Below are 23,712 nucleotides of genomic sequence, written 5' to 3' on the forward strand. Positions count from 1 at the left end.
CAAAACGCAAAGGAGGACGGGGAACTTTTTCGTGGACTCGTGCTCAAAGCATTCAACAAGATGTCGATGTTGTCGGCGGCAGCGTTGTTGGATGAGCTTATGGGGGTCGACAGAAATCGAGCCCCTGATGAAAAAAAGACTGCATTACATTGGTCGGATCCTCAGGTAATTAAAATAAGGCGCACATGTTTTTTTAGTTATTTCTTTTACGGTAGACAATTCGGCAACGAAGGACGGACAGCCATTATCATACACTGTAATCGGTAGCAAATACAGTCAAACGTATAACCTGTATTAAGCGGACGCCCTTGGGACCCTTCCAAGTGTCCGCTTAATACAAGCTGTCCGCTGAAAACAGGTTCCGTTAGAATTCGTCTTTAGAGGGTCTTATTGATATTCCTCAGTATTAAAAGGCCTTGACAGGGCCAAATACCATTCTTGTGAACGTATACGATAACTGTGGAATGTCGTATTTCTATAAGCAATGACAAGTATATGTAATCATTTGCTTTTAATATTAGAAGGCGTAAAGCATAACAGGATCTATATTGATCGAATTATGTAAAGGTTCACAGAAAGTTCTGTACAAACAATATGGAGAAAATGAAATGTCGCATTGCTGTGGTTCGTGCAGTAGGCTGGTGAGAATATTTTGTATAAAGCAGCCTTCACACGACAAATTTTTGTTGGCCAACTAGTGTTGGCCAACTCACGTTGGCATGTGTGAACGACACAACATGTTGGCCGACTGTTGGCGACGAGTAGAACTTGTCTGTATTCTCGCCAACTTTTTTATCGTGTTGGCCAACTCACATTTGATGTGTGAACGATAAACAAACATGTGTTGCTGTCAAAATTCGTCCACTAATCATGTGATTTGCCCGACACTCTGGCGGATGAGGTTATCCGACCGGCGTCCGATCGTGAAAGGGATGATATTTATAAAAGCAAGCCTGAAGCGGCGACTCTCCGTGTGTGCCATTGCACCACGGACGTCATGTTGCAAGTTGGCGTATGTTGCCATTTGACGTGTGTTTGACGTGTGAACGCAAGAGTTGGCCAACACATGTTGGCCAACAAAAATTTGTCATGTGAAGGCCGTTTAAGGAGACCACAACAGTAAACTCTAAGCGAGAAATACAAAACAAAGCGTTAGTTCGTCGCTGCTTCAGTTTCTAAAGCCTACTTATGTGAAGTGTCATTAACTTTATTGATGGCCTGTGAAAGGTCGTCCCTTCCATGATAGCGAGAATACTCCAGTAACACATATGTCAATTTTATAGCCTTATGGTCAGATTCTAACGCAGGCTCTTTTGCGTCTAGCTCATGCTCTTCGCCCGAGTCGCTATCCATGTGTACTCGCTTTGCTGGATGCTCTTTGCTCTACGAAGATGTGACAACTCTTTTGTCGGCAAAGTTAAATGGCCGGTCTGTTAAAACGTGCAAAAAAACATACATCCTTTTCGCAGTGTCCGTTTAATACAGGTTTTTAACAATAGAAATCACCATAAAAATCAAGTTTAATGTGTCTGCGCCTGCTTAATAGAGGTGTCCGTTTAATACAGGTTCTTTTTACAGTAAATGTGGGGGAGAAATAACGGGACTTGTGCTGTTTTCTGCTTAATAGAGGGTGTCTGCTTAATATGGGGTCCGCTAAATACAGGTTTGACTGGAGTGCAGTTTTCTTATGACTAGATGTCTAAATGACTCAGATTGGATGATGACATTGAAGATTCTATTATTTGTTTCAGGTTTGCAAACACTTTCTTTCTGGATTCTGTCCATCCCAGCTATTTGTGAATACTAGATCAGATCTGGGTGAGTAGTTATTCGTAATTCTGTGCGTAAAAGTATTTCCAATGTTACATCATTGGTCGCTCGAACAAAATTTAAGCTCTATAGAAGTGTACTGAATGTCGGTCAAATCACCAAGTAATCATCCCGGACATATGAGGCCCATTCCAGACGCCGCTCCACTCATTTGCCAAATCTAATTCATTATCTTACTTCATACATTCCAGGGGGTCTTCGATGGTATCCTCCGCCAAATCTTCTCGTGCGGGCTGTTTTAAAATAAATCCTGGAAAACTATATACGCCGTAAAGCCTATAAAATGAAGAATCTGAAATTAACATTAAAAAAAAGCAGTTCTTTTTTGGTTGTTGCGCATACACAAGCAGACACAGTGAATTGATTAAGTGGTGTTACCAAATAATTGATAACTCACTGTGACCAATGGCTCTGTCCTTGGGTTCAAAATATGTCAAAGGATCCAATTTGAGGTTTGATGAAAACGCAAGGGAATACTCGACAGCTTACCAGAACCATTCTCGTAAGCGGCCAGCTCCAGTTACAGACACCTTTTTAGCGCCCCGAGGGTGTCCCCTTACAAGAGTTTCCACTGTAGTAGGAATATAGAGTAAAACAGACTTACTTTCAAGAATGAAAGAAGGCTGCAACGAACAGTTTAGTCAGTGTCAAGGAACAGGAGAAGTCTACAATAAACAGTATGGTCTCGTAATCTGTGGAACTGTGGTAGTCTCTGTCTTTTCATTGCTTCATCTCTGTCTTACAACAAAAGCTTGGATGGATAAAAAGCTCATGTTGTTGCAGTGCACCAGCAAGTAGGTACTTCCTACCCTAAAATAGTACTGCTAAGTACTTTTAGTGTCCACAACTTATATGGCACCCTATAAACATGGAGATTAAATGATCAAGTATGTTTGGAGTTGTGTATTTGCTTATCTATGGGAATGATACATGTATGTTTTGTCAAGGAAAGTTAGATCGAAGTTAGAGATTTTGTTGTGTGGACAGAAAAGGTAAATCACTTCCTAGTGATGATTTCTGAATGATTTTCATGTGACAAAGATAGGCTGATCTCATCACCAGCAAGTGACTAGTTCTCAAAAGCTAGTCGCTAGCACTCAGTTTTTGGTCATATTGTCTTGGCAACCAGTGAATCACAATTTTGAGCCCTGCAATCGATACCAAGCTTCTTAGGGAACAGCATGTAGTCTGAACAATCATGAATCAAGATTGAAATCCGCTGATCAGTGACACCTTATCAACATTATCATCTGATGAAGACCAACGGTACATGTTGTTTAACAGTCAAAATGTCACAATCAGCAGCTACCGTATGCTACACAGTCGTGAGACAAATGGTTAATTGTGATAGATGAATCCAAACCATTGATATTTATTGTTGTTACTGTTATCTTCTGCTGATCTCAGTCCATCAGATGTCCTAGACTGGTAATTTTGGACCTCCGATGAGTTTATAAGTCTTATGGATAGACTTAGGAATTTCAGAGGTACAATGTGCCTCTGCTTGTGCAGAATTTGGGCTATTCCCATGATACATGTATCTTCTCAAGCCTCAGTGCCCTCAGGTGTTTCTTGAGCTCTCTAGGAATTACCCCTGGACATCAACCACTACTGTTACCACTGTCTCTTGACTTTGACTTTTGGGTCTTGGTACTGTATTTTGTGATCATTGACGTCATCATTGTCAACCAACTTATGGGGGTAATAAATGTGTTCACTTGCAGGGCCTTGTGAAAAGGCGCATGATGAAAGGCTAAGAACGGAGTGAGTACTTTTGTGTTGCAATGCATGTATAATTATTGTGATAAAATCCGCTGGACGGTAAAACATGGTGCCTGTACGTTTTACCAGAATACCTGGCAAACCTAACTTAGCCAATGGGGACATATAAAGTCATATTCTTTTGTGAAATTCATCCCTGTACTAACAATATTGTGTAGGCTAGAATTATGGGTAAATGTACCAGTCACCATTTTTTTCTGTATGGTGGATTATAATAAACCAACTGCATAAGTACAATGTAAATCCCTGCTTTCAATTAAATTCCCTCTCAAATAAACACCCCCATGAACAGCCTAACCTGCATGTAACAAGAAATAAACACCCCAACATTTACATGTAAACATTAGTTTACTTTGTATAATGTTTAACAGTTTTGTGCTATTGAAGTAAAGGTAATAAAAATGTGGAGCTTGATGATATATTTTTTTACTCTTCTGTTGTGAACGTGGCCATTGAAAGGAACTTCTAGTGAAGAAGATTTGATTATAGAATCTGACGAAACTAAAAGCTGCTTTAGGAGCCACCACTGCTAGCAAAAGCAATGAACAACGACAACATGTTTTCATTTTGTAGTATGTTTATTTATCAAAGTCTTGAGAGGTATTATGACCTTAATTTGACAGTTTAGACTTCCTAATGGGCATGGTCTTGTAGAAAAGCCACACCCCCAAGAAACGTTGCCAAGTAGTAATGTCTTTGCAAACCTGGCTCTACCTAGTATTTATTGTTACCTCCTTGAGGGAGTTCTTCAGGAGCAATTATGAACAAATGTTACCTTGAAAGGGAAAATGTACACTAATGGGTATCCATGAAATAGATGAAACACACCGCTATCGAACAGGCAAGAAACAGGTTGATAAGCCGTTTGAACAGCTAAACTGAACAACCAAACGGCTCATGAAGTATTCAGAACAGCTTGCATGAGCGGGTGAACAGCTTATGAAAATTTGCTTGAATGAGCGATTTGCTTGAACCGAGCGAACAGCTTGCTTGAGTGCAAGAAGAACATACCAAAATTTGAACAGACTGATGGCTCATTTAGCTAAAGAACTCATGCATGGCATTTGTTTTCGTGCAGCAAGTTTGTAACAACACAACAACACAGACTTCGGCGGGATGTTCAAGATTATTACCATAGTTGTTGTCTGCAGTTTTTTCTTCTGCTATCGCTTGATTTTATGTTAGTTTTTTTCCGAATTTTCAGCGAGTAACATTTAAAAAGCTGGTTCCACAGATATGATTTTTGAAAAAGCTGTATAAAAGTGTGAACACAATCTTTTCAGTGTAGGCTCCATTCGTCCTCTTGTTTTTTCGATTATGCAAATAATTGGCTCTAAGTCCCAGTTCTTTTATCAAAGAAGGTACGTCTTCATGACAACTTAAAACAATTTGACTGCTTTGCAATTGCAAACACTAGATTAGTCAGTTTATGGGCGTGCTGATTGCAAAACACAACACAATGTCTGATTATCACGGAGAGACAGTAAATTTTGATGAAAGTGAACTCAATTAGTATTTTCAAAGCTAATTCTTAAAGGGACACAGTCACCTTTGTGACCGCGCTGACCTGGACGCTAGTTTTTGTCAATTTTGAAAAGTGTCCACCTCAACCCGAAATCAAAAGTACGCGTCGGCATCTAGAAATCCGCTTCAATCTTCCCAGTGTTTTATTGGGTTTTCAATCTTTTACTGGAAACCTGTTTTTGAGTATGCTTTTGCTCATCCTATGATATTATTTTATCATATTTGGTTAAAAACAGTATGGATCGCGTCTCCAACGGAACATGAAAAGAAGAGGTGGGAAACGTGAAGGCGCCGGGCAGAAGAAATCGCCTCTGTTGACTAAAATAACGAGAGAAATCAATCAAAAACATTGGAGAACAAATCACCATTATATATATTTGGAAAATTACATTTTCTCAACCTGGCGAAAGGTTAGTGCGGTGGGAATCTTCGTAAACGATTCGAACTACGCGTCATGGCTGCTTGGTTTGGAGCTCAGACGAAGGCAAGCTTCGGTACACAGTCGATTATCTCCTCGACAAGGAAAACCTCCAGTAGAACCTTGTTTTCTAAGGGTCGAGCAAGCGTTCTTGCAACGACATGGGTTTGGTTCCTAAATTTAGATAACGGAGAAATTGTAGAAACGAAATTATAAAAGCAAAATATGTGATTGAAAGCAGAAATAAAGCTTACCGGTAGTTTCGCTATAAAGTCGTTTCGCTACACTGCAGCTCAGTCGATTCGCTACATTTTAAAATTGACATATTCTCTAATATTTCAACTCAATTTTCTTCTCATGCAAACACTGTGAAACATAGAAACAGCTAAGATAATTTTTCACACGACCGGATACCGAAATAAAACGATTAAATGATTCTTCGACCTCAGATGTATTCGTTGACGTTTGACTTTCCCTGGACAAGTCCATCAGTAAATTCTCCATGGTATCAAGAAAATGAGTGTTCTAAAATGACATTAGGTCTATAATCACTATAATAATTTTGACTGGCAAGTACTTCGACTCGACAAGGTTTGTTTACATTTTTCAAAGGATGCGCTTCTCAGAGCGAGACTTGTGATGAAGTGTGATATGCAAATCAGCTAAGAAATGGTATCTAATGCGCATGTGCACCAGGTGACTGTGTCCCTTTAAGCGTTATTATGGCCGTCCTGAAAGTTGTGCCGAATTTCTGGTTGTATTCAGTGTAAATCATTGAAAACTTTTTATAATGCAACGTTTACAATAACGTATTCAAAAGACTTTCCTAACAACTTGTCTAGCATTACAAATGGCTTGGTTAACCATTCATAAAAGTCTTTCTTAACATTTTTCCGTGGAAGACAAGTCGTTAAAATGGATGCAAATTTTTTGTGAAAGGATGGAGATTTTAACTGCACTGTAGACACCAAAACAGTTTGCACAGATGCTCAAACCACTCAAACAGATACACAAGTCATTTGAATGGTTGAGAAATGGCAAGCCAATGGAATTCCATTTGAAAACCGGAACTCGTTAGTGTATGTTTTCCCATGGAAGGTCACAAATTACACTGTATAACATTTTCTACACTGGTAAATTAAACTGTTATTGGCACCATGTTATGCAGGTTGCTTTGCCATGAGAAGATGATACACTGTTAACAAAATGTTTGGTTTATTAACAGATTTAATTGATAACTAAAGGTAAATTGGTCACCGTAAAGAGATTTGGGTCCTGGTGTTTAGAGTTTTAGGCAAGAGCTAACACTCATTTCCAAACATTCATTTCTTCTCCCCGCAGGTGCAGCACAGGTTTCTTTAGAAACTGACCCCCTTATCTAACTGATAGGCTGAACGTTAAGAACTTTTCATCTAAGTACCTGTACCTGTACCTGCAACAACCATTATGTGGTTCATCCCTGCAAGTTACCTTTATCAAAATTATTCATCTCCACATAATACATCAAAGCAGTAATTATTATTGGCAAAGCAGAGTGGGTAAATGTAATGGAGAAAGGCCAAAGAATAATTTAACATGACTAATCCTTAGCCCTTAACATGTACAAAGATGGTTAAATTATCACTTTTTTAAGGGAAAAATTACCACAAGCTACTTTTATCAATTGCCATTAATTAACACAACCAGTTCTCTTCTAACAAGAACTGCTGTTAATAATTGCCTATTTTTCCAACTTATTAGATACCAAGAGAGCTCTCGGTACAAAAAAATGAGATATGAAGACGAATTTTTGAGGTATCTCCAAAATATTATGGCTGATGTGGAGAGACGGATAAGACGAGGACACGCTCGTTTAAATCTTAGCCGGGCTCAGGAAGAGAAGGTTTGTAAATGAATGTCATGACACTACAGTGTAGTTACTTCATGTCAAGTTTGGTTTGAGATTAATACTAGTGATACCTGCCGGTAGAGTGCCAACGAGTAAAAACTATCACAGTTGCTTTGCGAATGAAAATTAAGAAGTAACCAGACTACAAAACATTTTTCAAACTGAATCATTGTTTAATAAAGCATTGCAAAACTCTCATGCTATTCTTTGTTGTATAGAATGTCTATAAGATCTAAACTTGTGAGGTAGATTAGAGGTGAAACATCTGCGGCCCTTGCATTACCTGTTTGAGTTTATACAAAAACCAAAATAAACAACTTTAATGTGTACAAGATTAGCTATCAACCTGGGAATAACAGAATTTTACAATAAATATGAGCTTTTCAAATCCAAGTTATTGAATTAATGAGCCGCAAGTATGGTATTTAAAAGAAAATAGAAGAATGGCACAAAGGTAAGTTGCAATTGACTTAAAATATTTCTCCTGCATTCAAACAGGTCCAATGTGCATCTCCCTCAAACGGAACCTAAAAATCAACAAAAAAAACCCACTCAATTTGACTAGAAAACAATGAAATCTAAAATATTTTGTAGATCCCTATAATTAGGGATTCGTTTTGGTCCGCACTGTATCAGTTTGGAATGATATCTTCGTTGTGCATATTATTACCGACCACATGAATTCACATAACGACACTGACCTACTATTGTCCGTTTTAGCTTGCAATTTGAATATTATCATGATTAAAGACCAAAAGGTTACTTTAAGAAAATTGCTCCCTCTTCAGAAAACAAAACACACTACAAACAGTTAAGATTTGAATTCTCTTACCTCCTCGATTGACATAGCTGTCGGAACTTTCGCCGTCCACCAACGGAGCAACAAATCTGCTATAAGAGCTTAACATTTCCACACTGTCGCGCAGGATCGAAAAATAAGATGGTGCGAAGGAAAAATTCGATTGCTCCTAAAAGTGAAAACATCTGCAAAGTTTCCTAGCGCTTAAAAAGACCTTTGCTATTTTTATACACCATCCTTATACAATAAGACGTATAAACACTGCTATTCTCGAAGACAACTAAATTCGCCACTCCGGCCGCCATATTGTTTACAAAATTTAAGTTCGCGCGTGTGTAAGAAGAATCTGGGTACTAACGCTCACCGATCGTGATACTCCTGATGTGATTGGTTTAGATAAAAATACCGCAATGCCATTGGCTAGCTTGAAAACAATCACCGATGATGTCACTCTTACATTACCTTATCCTTACCTTATGCTTACATTTTCATTCGAGATTTTTTCTGCCTGTACCAAAACTAACTCGCGCGTCGGCTTTATAATGCTGCCGCCTCGTCACCCTCGTGTCCTCGCGAGGGTGACTCATTGGCAATTACAGTACTGCTCATAAGTAAGTTGACAGTCTCGCCTTTACCCTCGAAACTCGACACTCACGTCTCAAACCTCAATACATTTGAATTTTGAGATGTGAGGATCAAGTATCAAAGATAGAGGGTCAAGAATCGATAAGGAATGAGTTTTCAAAATTGTGACCGTGAATGGGAAAACATACACTGACACTTTTCTGTTAAACGGTCAAAACCGTTTAAATCGGTTTACACTTTCATGAACAGATAAATAATTGCTTGTGCATCCGTTTAACACTTAAGGGAAAACGTTTAAATGGTTTAATTTGGATATCCATTTAAAAACAATTAGCACCTGTTTAACACTTAAGCGTTTAAAAATTAGCATCCATTTATTGCTTATCCGTGTTTTAAGAAAATGCATACATTAGTTGCATTCCTTGGAAAAGAAACCTGCTGAAAGGCTAAAAGTTTAAAAAATCCAGTGTCATTTGCTGGGTGCCAGTTGACCCATAAAAATTTATTCTTCTTCTCATAGGTATAGTTGTTGTAGTTTTCCTTCAAAGAACCTCCATAAATTTTTGGGTTCTCACATTGTGTTATTGCCAAATGCAACTTGATACATGTGAACGATTTCCCCTGGATTTGACCCTATATTTTTAGCCAGTTAGCTTCAACTCCTTAAAATTCAACACCAACCTTACTAAGTCGAAAACTTTTTTTTCTCCCTTGGGAGTTTGACACAACTCACGTGCAATTTGCATACATGAAAAGCAACATCAGGAAACCATGTGGTATCAAATACATGTAACAAAATGTTGTTCTTGATTAATCCCTCTTCTCTTTGATATTAAGGAACTCTGTTTGTCTACATGTATAAGACTGTAACTTGCAATCTGATCCCGGGTCGCAAAGAGCAACTTTGGTGCTTTTGTTTTTAAGGCCTGCGTGTTACTCAATAAATATTTTTAACAACATTGGTTTACCACGACACCATGACTGCCATTGGTGTATGGCCACTACACTTCGAAGGAACACGAGTGTGACGAAAAGTGGGACTTATGGCTTCCCATAAATTTAACTTAATATCTCACGTAATGTTTTTGTTTGTATATTATAATGGTAGTTTATGTTTACGTTCTGGCTGAAACATCTTCGCGAAGAGTAAAGACCACAAGTAATAAAAGCTTGCATTTTTTTAGTTTGTCTTCACGGTATCTGTTGTTGTAAGGTTTCCCTCAACGGTCATGATGTCCTGCTGAACCGTTTAATATCTTGATCATTTAACTCTTTAAGGTGATTCCACTGAATTGCATTGCGCATCCTTGCTGCGCATAATTTTTCGCGTCATTTAGCGCGCGCACGAGCGCGCGCACGCACAACATAGCGGGATTTTCTTGAGGTTAAGTTCGGCAGGAAAATAAATGGTCCTTTGCTTCTAAACGAGCACGGTGACCCCCATTTTTTATTCAACGAAATTAAAGAAAATACGACTCTCTAACTTATATCCCAGTTTCAAAAATTTTTCATTATTCAATTTCGAAAAATTATTGTGGAATCACTACTACGATCAATTTTGGACGTTTTGCGGGAAGCGTACAACCGCTCGAATGTCCCCTATTATGCCATGGGATTAATTTATTTAGCCACTTTATGGCGTTTTACTACAAAGTTACAGTACTGTTATAAGAAAAATGCTAGTATTTCATTGTCAGTACTAACTTTCTGGAAGTAGTGGGCTCTTCTCGCTGAAGACTAGCTCTTTTAATACTGAGGTCACATGCCTAGAAAATAGTGAGATACTACAGCCCTCTAGGGTGAAAACAAGCACGGTGACCCCCTTTTTTTATTTTATTTTTCTGATGTACTAGATGTACTAAACATCTGTAGAGATTTTCAAAAAATTCTCATTACAAACGTTTTTTCGATGGAATCACCTTAAAACGTACAAACTTAACAAGCAGATATTTCAATGTTTTTTGCGAATTTGGGACTTTCACTTAACCATTCAGTTTTTCTTTTTTTTTTTCCAGTGGACAATACATTGTACACAAGGAACTTTCGCAAACAACAGTTTTAAATCGAATAATTGAGTCACGCAGTGCAATGCTTCTGGCTATAAATTTCCCTATTCAATAAACAGTTTTCTTGTCTTAATTTGGACTGCTTTGTTTACAAAGGCTTTTCAGAGAAGGGAAACATGATGATGATGTTGTTGTTTTTTTTTAATGTAAGGGTTTCTGTAAAATAGTTGAACAAAGTTGACCCTCTGGAAACTAATCTAACCATTCACCTCTCCTCCCCTACAAACTCTGCAGAGCAAATTCTTTGCAGTGTTATTTCAACACAATTCTGGATTAAAATTGAAGGGATCCACTGTTGTACATTGTTCACACTGAAAGTTACAATCTTGAAAAGGTCATTGCCTGTATTTTCAGTACTTCATGGCCCATGCTTAATTATTTTGCTTGCATATTGAATAATTTTCATTGCTTTAAGTTATTTCGATGCAATGTTCACTGGTTCTTGTATCACATGTGGGTTTTGCTAACAGTGCAGTGTTTACTGAATAAAGTGTTTATGAGGTGCTATTCTAGAGAATTAAATTAAAAAAAAAAAAACAGTCTATGCCCTGGCTATTGCTTTTAAGTTTTTTTTTTTATGTTCATCATTGTCTTAATCAAGCCTGTTTTACACTTAAGTGCTGTTGTGGCACATGTGGCCTTTTGTTTTACACTGCCAGAGAATCACCTTACACTTAAATCATTACTTTTTGGGTAATATGTACATTGTAATTATAAGAACTGTTTGGAATTATTCCTACTTTTAGAAGATTTTTACTTTAAAATGTCTGTGGTATTAGAAATTACTGATACTTGAAACTGCTTTACTCTCATTCACAGGAATTGTCGAGTGGTAAACCAGACAGTGACAAGATCCAAATGCTTACAGAAAAGATCAACTCGCTGTTAGAACAGGTTATTATCACATCTTCACCACCTTAACCATACTATCTCAGAGTTCTACCCTCATTACATACATTCTTACATACATTATTTATTGACTTTCCCCAAAGGAGACTTTCCAAAGACAATGATTAACTATCAATTACTTTTATTGTTACAATATGCGATCTCATTACAAAATTTAGTTACACTTAATTAAAGTACCCTTCAGTTTTTGTCTTAGACTGGGCTTAAAAGCAGATACTGTGTTAATAACATTAAGAGAACTGTCCAGTGAGTTCCAAACACTAACTATTCTGTGGTAGGAAGTTTTCTGTCCGCTTGTAGTTTTTGAAAAGTGGGATGTTCAACAACTGTCAGTTTCTGGTGGTACACCCACCTTTTTCTCCTCTTTTGATGAATTGAGAAGAGAGGTATTCTGGCACGCAGCCAGTCAGGCACTTTGCCATGATAGCAGCACACATAAGATGTAGCTGAGATGTTACTGGTAACCAATTAAGCTCCTTTTAATATGGCATGATATGATTGTATTTGCATGTGTTGCTGCAAAGTTCTGAATACAGTAAAAATCTGCATGTAAGAACCTTGTGGTTTAAGAACCTGCTGGCAGAAATTTGCCATTTAAATACCCAAAAATATAAGAACCTTTTTAGCAAGCAAAGATCAAGCAGGTTCTTACATTTATATGTGGGTAATAGTTAAATTATGATAAACCTTTTAACCAAGGAGTTTGACTTTGAGATTGCAAATTTATATGACAAGAAAATACCAAACTGTAATAACTGTACAAATAAAAGTGATAATTTCTACAACAAAAAGGGTTTACACAAAGTACAGTTGTGAATAAATAAAGTATATTTAATGACTAAACCCAAATTTATTTATTTTTCTGGTAATCAATTACTATAACTCCTTCATAGAAATTAAGAATCTAATTAAGAACTTGTTTGCCCTAAATTGCTATTAACTACAATGTGCCCCAAAATACAAGAACCTATTTTGCCAGACTTCCACAATGTAGGTTCTTACACGTGGATTTTTACTGTAGCTTGTAATTTATTCATGATTTTTACGCTTAGATATATTGGACCATACATTTAAACAATAAAAGCTTGCTGAAAACTAAAGCATGAATAATTGTGAAGGGGGTTCGTTTATCAAATACGTGCTTCGTACAGTTTATTTGACTGAGGCAAAATATGCACGAGGAGCGAGTATTTTCAGGCATGAAAATGTTTTAGATTAATTATTGAGGTGACTGTTAGTGATTGCTGGTCATAGTTTTCCAAATTTTGTATTTTTTGCTCTTTGATATTTAAATTTTTGAACGGACAATCAAACAAAATCTTTAATTATAGATTGTGGTTTTCAAGACACAGTTGGTAGCTAAAGGTGTTTCTTATGAGACTCTTGACTTTTTAAGTGCACTAAACACTATACCCAATCTTCAATTACCTTCAAATTAGTTTGTTTTTATGATCGTATCTGTCAACAATGCTTTATTTCATAAAGAAATTTTACGGTTATGTTCCATTAAGTTTGTCAAAGGCAAGAGTCATCTTGGATTAGGCCAGGGCTAAAAAACAAAGAAGGTTTAACAGTTGTTCATCAAAGAGAAAGATTAATTTATGATGTGTTCTCTGCCCGTGGCCAGGTTTCTCTATTTGACCAGCCAGCTACAAAAAAAAATACCACAACCATTAACATCTACAGAAATCAGTACAAGCAGTACCCCGTTGGCACCTGTGCTACCCCTAGCCGCCCTGTGATTTTGTGCTAGACTGCATTTAGTCCCTATCTCCCCTATCTCCCTGGAAAGCTTTTCTGTGTCCCTATTGTTGTAATAATTATTATCTTCAGGAGAGACTGACCTCACCAATCAGAATCCGCCAACTGCACAGATATTTGAAACATTAAGGAGGTCCTAAAGGGTCTTTCACTCATACAGAAGATCATATTTCATCTCAAAATGGCTGCCGTGGCACTCGTGCCCCCTATATATAGTATTTCAAGTTATTTTGTCCTGTTTGGCTGGCATATTTGTTTATTTACACATACAGTAGAATGTCAGTGTACATCTAGGAATTAATATATTGCAACAAGTGCAAGTGGTCCACCAATGAGTGTAATATTGCAAGATTCCCAGTCAAAGTTGAGTGTATGGCTTACTGTGTTAACTGACTTTAGGTTGAACAACTGGGTTGCGAAGGGAAGGTCGAAGAAGCACAGGGTGTTATGAAGTTATGTGATCAGCTTAAAAATGAACGGGAGATGCTGCAAATGGTAAGACGTTGATTTTCTTTGCAATGGTAAGAGGCTAGAGTATTGGGCGAACGCCTTTGTTGTTCGTCTGGTTATTCATCTCTAGTGTAAAGACAGGCACAAGATGCATTATCCGTCTGGACGAACTATTTTCCATTGTTCGTCTTGAACGACGCACAACGGAAAATAGTTAGTCCAGATGGATAATGCATCTTGTACCCGTCTTTATACAAGAGACGGATAACCAGACGAACATCGAAGGTGTTCGCCTAAAGTTGAAGCTCAAGTTCGGCCAGATGGATGATGCATCCTCTACTATAAAAATGACTTACAAGTATTGCTGTTAGATATAATAATAAGGCTAATTCGTTAGGAACTTAACACCTGCCTTTAATATATATTTACATTAGTGGCGCTACAAATTTCTTTTGGCAAGGTACTCCAAAAGTTAACAATCCTGTAAAAGAAACTATGAATAGTTATCAAAATGTCTTCAGCGTCAGAATAGAGATCTACATGTGGCTGGACATTAGTATCAATAATGCCATTAAATGAAGTGTCCTAAGACTTTAAAATGAATTTCGTTGCTTGTCTCTCCACCTTTTCAAGTTTTTCTGTGTTCTTTTTATAACATGCATGTTTGCACACAGGCAATAAAATCCAGCTTTTTTTACTTGGGCGTCCGGTTTTCTTCGTAGGCCTCAAAAGTGCAATCTGGCTCTAATGCGCCTGCCCTAAGTGTGGCACAAGATTGAGCTGGTTCTGTATTTGTCGATGGATCGCAAACATGACAAAGTTTTAAGTTGCCGTTCCGTTAAATGGTATGGGCGTGTACGAAATAATAAATAAAGGGTTTTCATTAAGTGTTGAAGTAGAAGGGCACATGATGCTAAGTATGCAGGTACCCTGACTAAGGGATGGGGGGGAAGGTTTCAGGGAAAAAATTCTCCTTTTGCCATTACTCATCATGCCATAAAGTTCCGATAGTAGTGACCCTCGTAACTTTCAGAATTAGCAGCCTTTGGGGCTCGTTACTTTCGGAGGGTCGTTATTTTCGGGGAACAAAAGCCATGAAACAAAGCTAGCACTAACTCTTTTTTCCGAAATGAAAAAATATATGTTTCGGAAAGAGCTCAAACAACAGACAGAATAAAGACCATTCTGACGCAAAAGTACCAGACGACATTGGGGCTTGCACCTCCAGGCGCAACGAGCAAGATTCAACCACTTGATGGTGCATTCAATGCAAAATTTAAGACGAGTGGGGACAGACTCACTACGACCACTTGTTGGCAAATCCAGAGCTATTTATTTATGTTCAAAGGCCGCATTCCCACTTCAAGCCCTTGATTACATTAATAACGCAATTTTCTACAAACATGAATTGGCAAGGCTAAATTTTGCATCCAAGACTAGGAGGAAAATCGATACTTTGTGATTTTCTGTTTAGTTCATTGCTATTTTCTGACAGAAATCCGTAGCGACCATCCGACCAAAAAATCTCTTCAGCGCACTAGAGCTATTTTCTAGAATGTTTGAATTAATATGTAACATGAAACATACAGCAAGAAATATAGTAATAATGCCTACTATGCTTAAATATGGTTACCGGCGAGGAATCCTTGCTCTCTGTTTCAACTAGTTTACTTATTTGTAACGTGTCTGTAGCTAGTGATTTTGTTTGTTCAACAGCAATCACGTGACTTGAACTTGATGTCTGCTCAGGAGAAGCAAATGGAAGTGTGTGAAGTGTGTGGTGCCTTTCTCATCATTGGTGATGCACAGACACGGGTAGATGACCACTTACAAGGCAAGCAGCACATGGGTTATGCCAAAATCAAGAGCACCATCGAGGAGCTTAAGGTGTGTACACTACCCATGCTACTGTGACCTCTGCTCTTTACAAGCGTTTGTTGTTGAACATTATTGGCGTGATATACTTGATATATACACTGTACTAGACACCAACAATTTATAAATTCAGCTACGGTGGCCCCCTTTCATTTTTTTTTTCTCAATTGGACAATTTCATTGTATGATTTACAGTTTTAAGCAGCTGTGCTTTATTGTTACTGAAATCATCATCTTTACGGAATATTATAAGATTTTTGTCCAAATTCCACCCTTTGCGGAGCCACGCGCTCCTACAGCTAGGCACATGTATCGTGACGCAATTTCCACGTAGATGTATAGAACAAAATGTAGACAAATAAGTAATGCGATAAGAAACATGATTACTTTCTTTTTCCCCACTAAAGCTCCTTGTTTGAATACAGTTTATCATTTCCGTAAACCCGAGTTTGTGAAAGGTCACTGAAGTCACACAACCTTGCTAATTTTGTGACAACCTGCCCCACCCCTATAGTTCTGGGTGCAGTTGTTCAAAGACCGATTAAGCTAATCCTGGGTTAACATGAACTTTGATTCGAGTTTAATTACTGATCAATAAAGATTCTTCCAAAGATTTTTGTTCCACGGTTCCGCCTTAGACTTTTCTTTACCATTAGCTTAAAATTAGCTGTTAAAAATATTCTAAATGAGCGAGATGAAAACCTTGGTTAACTTTTAATCGGCTTTTGAACAACCGGGCCCTGGATGTAAGTTGACATGACAGTGTTACGCAAGACGTGTGTTCTTTGCTAGGATACAGGTTTTGGAACAGCTTCACTCAACAACATTTCCGTCATAGGAGTGTGGTCTGAATAAGTAACCTTAAACATTAAAATTATTCTTTATTTTTATTTATTTATTTATTTATTTGGTTACCTTATTATTATTATCATAATTTATTTTATTTTATTTTATTTTTGAACAGCGAAGAAAAAATGAGCCTTCACGTTCGAAGTCCAAAGAAAAAGATGAAAATACCAAAGACGTTGATCGAGATCATGAAAACAGACAGGACAAAGAGCAAGAACGCAATCGTGATCGGGATCGGGGACGCCGAAAAGACCGTGAGAGGAGCCGTGACAGAGACCGTGATCGTAAGAGGGACCGTGACCGTGGCAGGGATCGTGACCGTGAGCGTGACAGGGATCGGGATCGTGACAGGGGCCGTGATCATGACAGGGACCGTGATCGTGACAGGGGCCGTGATCGTAAGCGTGATCGTGACCGTGACCGTGACCGTGACAGGAGTCGCGACAGGGTCCGTGATCGGGAGAAAGACCGTCGTCGTGACAAAGACCGCGATAGAGATCGGGACCGAGATAGTGAAAAATCTAGAGACAAAGAGAGGCGACGAGACAATGACAAGAGTGATAGAAGCAAAGAAAGAGATAGAGAAGAGGACAAGGGGAGTGGCAAAGAAGAAGAAAGGAGAGCAGACCCTCCTGATTCTGAGGAGATGGCTGATAAACAAGACTCCAACAGGGAGGAAAAAGATAAGTCCAGGTCCCGTAGCAGGTGAGTGCAGCGCTTACTTGAGGGTCGGGTGATCTTTTCTAATTGAGTTTTAAAGTATGCACGGCTTCGTTCAAGTATTTTTAGTGAGGGAGGGGAGGGTAGCTGAGCTGTATTATTAACCATCACCGGTACGATATGAACAAGAAGATCTGAAGCCTGCCACGAAAAGAATATCAGAGCAGAACGGAACGGAACGGAACGGAACGACAAAGACTGAGGTACCCAATTCTGTTTTGACTGTAAATTTAAATCTCTTAAATTCGTTGTTTGTGCAAAACCATGTCAGGAGACACGAGTCAGCGCAACAGAGGAACACAGAAAGGTACACAGTCTATATCTAATGTGTTTAAAATTTGTTTCGATCAACGTGATCGCTAAATATGTGCGCGGAGTTAAAATATGTTACTTTTTCAGCTTTCAAATTACATGTAAAATTGTCACTTGCTTTTTTCCCCGAATTGAGTAAAATCAAAATGCAACGTTGGACAACCAACACATAAAAAAAGGATCGCCTTCACAATTTCTTTACTCAAGTCGTCCAGGATGATGTTTGCATTTCAAGGTGAACTTTCCATGTCTGTAAGTCAAAACATTTTTGTAAGACAACATGGAATGTGAAGTCTGCGTCGCAGCGCCGGCAGCATGCACTGGAAATCAAGGTACCAGTTGTTATCGATTCCTGTGTCGATTTTGGTCAGGCTTCAGTAACTTATGTTTCCAGTGAGTTTTCAGTCAGTATCCCGTTTGAAGGAGATCAATACGTTTCATTGGCTCTTCTCCAAGGGAACAGCCAGACAGGTATCCGGCTTATAAAAGGTATTCTCCCAGGTATTTCAGATCATGATGTATATATTCAAGGCGCATTTGATCATATACACATGCTAATTTGTGCCATACAAATATTAATCATTATTATTAATTATTAGTATAGTGCCTAGGATCATTTCATAAGTATGTTTGGAGTCATCTCCACACGTGGGCACCAGGCGTCCATTCCTCTTCGAGCACCCGTTAAATGTTGTTGAATTGTTAACACTTTTCTATGTGTTGTTTTGGTTATTTCCTTTTCTTTTCGTCCTGTTTGAGTAAGGTGCACTTTTTAGCATTTTGCTGTCTGTACTTTTCATAAGGTCTTTCATTTTGACAGAGTTTCCAACAGATCAGATAACTGGCGAATTATTTCTAAGTTGGTTTGAGATATCTTGTGAAGATGTAGAATCATCTTTTCTTATTTAAATGTCGATCTGATTCGAAGACAAAATGTTTGTTAATCTGTTTTTCCAGTGTCACTCTCGTTGTAAAATTCTATTTCAAATCAACTGATTAATCAATCAAACATTCCTTCAAGACTGCTCGGGGGCTTACTTCCATGATAAAACGGTATTTAACTTTAGTGAACTTCTATGATTCCTATAAGATTGGCTTACATTAAATGCTACAAATAGTGCGGAACATGTTCTCGCACAAGACGTAAAACAAACAAAATTTAAAAGGGAAAAAAACAAAAAGGTGAATTTTTAAGCGGCAAATAAGTGACGCAATGGACAAGTAGTTCCCTGGGGTGTTTAGCTGAAACGAGAACTTCTGCTCGCTGATGATTATGCGCCTTATGGATAAAAAAAAGAGATAGACTGCGTGTCCCGGTGGCCAGGCTGCTGCTACTTACATCACTAAATCCCTTCATGTTATTCACAGGTCACGTGGGAAAGAGCAAGAGAACGACCGAACTGGGCCTTTGTCTCTCAAGAGCCGCTCTAGATCCAGGTCTCCTCTGTGATGGGCATTAAGGGACATCAGACGGCAGGCGAGAAGAGAGAAGAAAGCCAATTACGCAATGTTTTAAAAGTTTTCATTTCAAGTAGGTTAGTTTCAGTTAGTGCAGAAGCGTATAGTTGTGAATTGGCTCGCGTTAAAACATAAGTAGACGATTTCACTTTCAGGTTTTGATATCCATTTTTGTGTTCTCATTCATACACGTGAACAGTATGTGAAGTCCTAAACACCACATACAATGTAAGCGTAAGGGTGTCTGTGCGCTTTTTTGTTTTAGCTCTTTTTTTGGTGAAATTATGTTGAGGTTTAGTGTCCTGTGAAATATAGATTTGCCAACTGCTTTGTAACTCTCACCAGTTAACGAAGCAGTTTGTTGAAACATGTCCTGAATTTGAAGGTGAGGGAACAAAGATGACATTGTGAGCAAGACCCTGATTTTTTACAATAAAGAGTATGCGCTTTTGTATCGTCAACTCGAATAAATAGTTTCTTTGATGAAACTTGGTGTGTGTGGCGTCTTACACAATCATTGTTTGTTTACTTTGTACCAAGAGGGGGCCCATAGAGTTCTAAAGTGATGACGTCACAAAACTAAATTTATGAAATTATAGGATTTTTTAGTATACTCGGTAAGAGCACGATGAAAATTGTCTACTTGCCAAAAAATCAGCATCTTGTTGCAATTTGGGGGCGAGGTAGTAGCTCTGCTATGCGCCGATGACTCCATACAAATCCTTCTGATTTTGTCTCAGTTCCAAACGTTAAGAACTGAAATATTTTTGAGGTCACAGTTTAGGACTCTATAGTAAAAGTGCAGATGAGTAGCAGTCAATTGAACCTGATCAGTGTAGATTGCTCGCATTTTGTGTGAGTGATGACAACAGTTCTTTGCTTTACGTTCTGTGAAACTTAACAGTCAATCCACGTCACGCGCGACCAGTATTTTCGAGAATGAAATGAACAATCGAATTTCTTTTTGTAACGGTCCGTCATATGAATGGAATGTGAAACATTTCTCTGGAAATCTTTCCGCCAAAGACGCATTAACTGAAAAAGATATTTAAAATACTTGGGATACAATTGTTTTTCTTGAAATCTTGAAATGCTGTAATGTAAAGAAACATCCATAGCTTTATACCGTCAATAAACTAGGGGAAATTCTGCGGGAACTCTGAAATCTCGCCGGCGTATGTAAATTTCAAAACACCGTTCAAATTTCAAAAATACCGGTCACGCGTGACGTGGATTGATTGTAAATGGTTTGAGCACAGGAGTCATGTCATAAGGACGTAAATTATGATCATCCGGGTGAGAAGGATTGTTTGAAGTCACTGGTGAACAAAGTAAAGATGTTATTGACGGTTTGTCAGTTAAGCCATGGTGTTATTGGCTGTGAAGACTGTATAAAGTGATTAGTGCGCTTCCATCAGTCTTCTGTAATTCAAACGCCCGTTGGTGTGTTGTTTGTAAAATTGTCTGTTGTTTATCTGTTTTGTTGATATTATCAATAAGTCGTTTGTAAGGTCCAGGTAGGTTTAGGCAACGGTTGAGTAGCGTTTGTTAGTAAACCAGTTTTCCAGAATGAGTCGATAAAAATTTGTACTGCAGGTAACACTTGGCAGAGTCCCAGTCGATCCTGTGGTTTGTTTTAAAACTGCGTTCAGAATGTGATTGTTGATATCACCATTTCTAGTTGCTTGTTAGTGTTTAGTCAGTCATATGTTCAAATTTGTGCCTGTCTCACCGATATACTGTAACTGGCCTGGCAGTTGTGGCATTTGACCTTGTAAACTGCTCCCTGTTTGTGGCTCGGTTTTGTCTCCGTCCTTTACATTGGTCAGTATAGTAGGTGCCGGAAAATAGTGATACGTTTGTGAGTTACACTGATGTTGAAGGACTGTAGAATCCGTGTGATAGTCTCAGAAGTGCCTTTGATTTAAGGTATTGTCACAGTAGTGACAGGTGGTTGTGTGTGACGTTAAGTTCAGTTTTCATGAAAGTTTTACTTTTAACAAAGTCCTTGTTGTAGTTGTTGGTTTTCAAAACGTTGTCTAAGTACTTGTTTTTTGTCAGGTGAGTCACAAACCAGTTGCGCTAGCTTTGTTGTAAGGTCTGTATGGTCATAGCTTTGTGATAAGTAGGGTTGTAGGATGATTAGTCTAGTAGTCTGTCAGTATGTCTGTTCCTTGTAAACCGTAGTTTCTTGTTGTCACGGGTGGCCAGGCATTTTCCTTGGTCTCCTTTGTATACTGTATGTTAGCGTTCTGTCTGTTAAAAAGTGGTGAAAATCGTCCATTTCGTCTTTGTGTACGGCTGTAAAGGTATCGTTTACATATCGTAACCATAGCGGTGGTGTCCGTTTGGAAGTTGCTAGGGCTTGTTCCTCGGTAATAGTAAACGGGGTCGGTTTGGCCTCTAACCAATCAGAAAGCCGGATTTGGGTCACGTGATCGATCAGGATGAAGCAGTGTGGCGTAGTGACGACGTCACAAATCTGTTTAGAAACTGACGTCATAGGTTAGTATGCAAATGAGGTGATGGAGGGGTACTCCGCCCGACATGCGCATGGCAAAGGTCAATCAACACACGTGATCTACAACTGACAAAACATGTTTAATCCATCATATTTAAACAATGTTTTATCCTTTCAAGAGTTGAACCAGCGGTACTTTAGCCCAGTTTAGCTTGGAGACGATATGTTAGGTACTTCATATATGGTAATTATTATGTCCTCAACTTTTAATTTTGGTTATTATGTCCGCCAATTCTTTTTGAAATCGTTATGTCCCCAAATTTTATTTATGTTTACCGGGTCATTCTGTTACGTTGTCGCCCTGTAACCTTGTTACCCTGTTGCCTTGTTACTCTGTTACCCTGTTACTCTGTCACCCTGTTACTCTGTTACCTGGTTACTCTGTTACTCTGTTACCCTGTTACTCTGTTACCTGGCTACTCTGTTAGCCTGTTACCTTGTTTCTCTGTTACCTTGTTACACTGTTAACTTGTTACGCAGTTACCTTGTCACTCTGTCACCCCGTTACCTTGTTACTCTGTTGGAAAGAATGGAAGCGGAAAAAAAATAAGAGCAAAGGGGAAAAGGTAGCTCCATCATGATTAAGTGTTTTTGGAATGTTTTCTCGTTTGCGGTGCTTTTAGAAACAATCGAGGTAAAACCCCTTCTTATATTGTCTAACACGGACCATAGGCCTGAGTTCAACAGCACATGTGAATATGAAGAGAAGTAAAAAGATTAATGGCAATACCAGTGTCAATATAAATATATTTTGTTTTATCAAGTTTCAGCACTTCATGATCTGTTGCGTTTACCACTCCATTGAAAAAAATTCCATTAAAAACAAATGTTAGATGCTCCTTTTTTTATCGTTTATACAGAGAGAAGAGGGAGGAAACGGACCAAGAAATAATAATTGAAATAAGTTAACGTTAAATTGTTGAAACTACAATCTTATTTTACATTTTGCTGGAAGGCATGGAAATAATATTTCTGTGTCGGACAATAACAGGATTTGATTATCGCTCATTTTTGCTTTTAAATTTCCCGGGCGCCGCCATGTTGGGTGTCATGACGTAATACGGTTGTTCAGTTGTTTCACACAAAAGAACTTCTGCACACTGACAATAGCGGCAACCGTATTACGTCATAAAATTCAAAGTGGCGGCGCCCGGGAAATTTAAAAGTGAAAACGGACGATAATCATATCTAATATTCAGCACACTTGAATGTTATTTCTATTTTTCAAACTAAAATTAACGATTTAGACATTTCCAACAAATTAACTTCAAAGTTTGTTGTAAAAGGGGAGGTTCCCTTTAACCGCGCAAAAATACTTCGGTATTAGTAGGCACCGTCCTTACCTACTATTAAGACTTGAGATGGAATTACCGAGATAAACTAACAACCGAGTTAGGAACCGAGTTGGGAGAGATAAACTAACAACCGAGTTAGGAACCGAGTAAGGAGTTGGCAAGCGAGTTAAACAAACTTTGGGCGATTTGGTTATTGATTTCAGACAAATTTTTGGCTGTTTTTTGTTGTTGTTGTTGTTGTTGTTGTTGTTGTTTTTCAAAGTAAATCGTCTGTATTAGCCTAGCATCAGTTCCGATCAGCTTTTTACCTCTAAACTAGGGGTTTCGCCTGGTTAGAAATAGAATGCCCTATTTGAAGTTGGACCAAGAATTTTGAAGTCAGTCAGGTTATAGTCGGGATGACCACTCATTGCTCAACAACTTTCTTATAATAACTTTGTTTTAATCGATCTAACAATGAATCAATGAAGCAGTTTACAACGAAACTTAAACCATGTTTTTCTAGGACTAAAATTCAAATGTGAACGAGAGGGGCACGAGAAAGAGCGGAAAAGATATTGCGAGCCTCGAAAAGAAAAGGACCGCTACGCAGCCTATGTGTAGCCTCTGTTGGCGTTTCATCCACTCCCGCTCCTCTCTCCTCTCCTTTGCTCCTTTTCGCACCCCATTA

General features: G+C 38.4%; 1 protein-coding gene and 1 long non-coding RNA gene across 2 annotated transcripts; one reads left to right on the plus strand and one right to left on the minus strand.

The window, feature by feature from the left end:
• The first annotated feature begins 6 nt into the window (after window positions 1–6).
• LOC146484404 (luc7-like protein 3) lies at window positions 7–19,714 on the plus strand. The gene is made up of 9 exons (XM_085104916.1): window positions 7–165; window positions 1,752–1,818; window positions 3,555–3,594; window positions 7,295–7,436; window positions 11,712–11,786; window positions 13,962–14,057; window positions 15,729–15,899; window positions 16,852–17,441; window positions 19,137–19,714. The coding sequence occupies exons 1-9, from the start codon at window positions 61–63 to the stop codon at window positions 19,216–19,218; spliced, it is 1,368 nt and encodes a 455-aa protein (XP_084961042.1). The 5' UTR covers window positions 7–60; the 3' UTR covers window positions 19,219–19,714.
• On the minus strand, window positions 18,559–22,640 carry LOC146484405 (uncharacterized). Its single transcript, XR_014863653.1, has 2 exons — window positions 22,128–22,640; window positions 18,559–22,071 (listed from the first exon to the last, which is right to left on the minus strand). It is a non-coding gene; the product is annotated as an uncharacterized LOC146484405 (long non-coding RNA).
• Between the last annotated feature and the right edge of the window lie 1,072 nt (window positions 22,641–23,712).

The sequence above is a fragment of the Pavona decussata genome, unplaced genomic scaffold (genome assembly GCF_977016875.1).
Source record: "Pavona decussata unplaced genomic scaffold, jaPavDecu1.1 SCAFFOLD_34, whole genome shotgun sequence".
In the NCBI taxonomy this organism is placed as follows: Eukaryota; Metazoa; Cnidaria; class Anthozoa; order Scleractinia; family Agariciidae; genus Pavona; species Pavona decussata.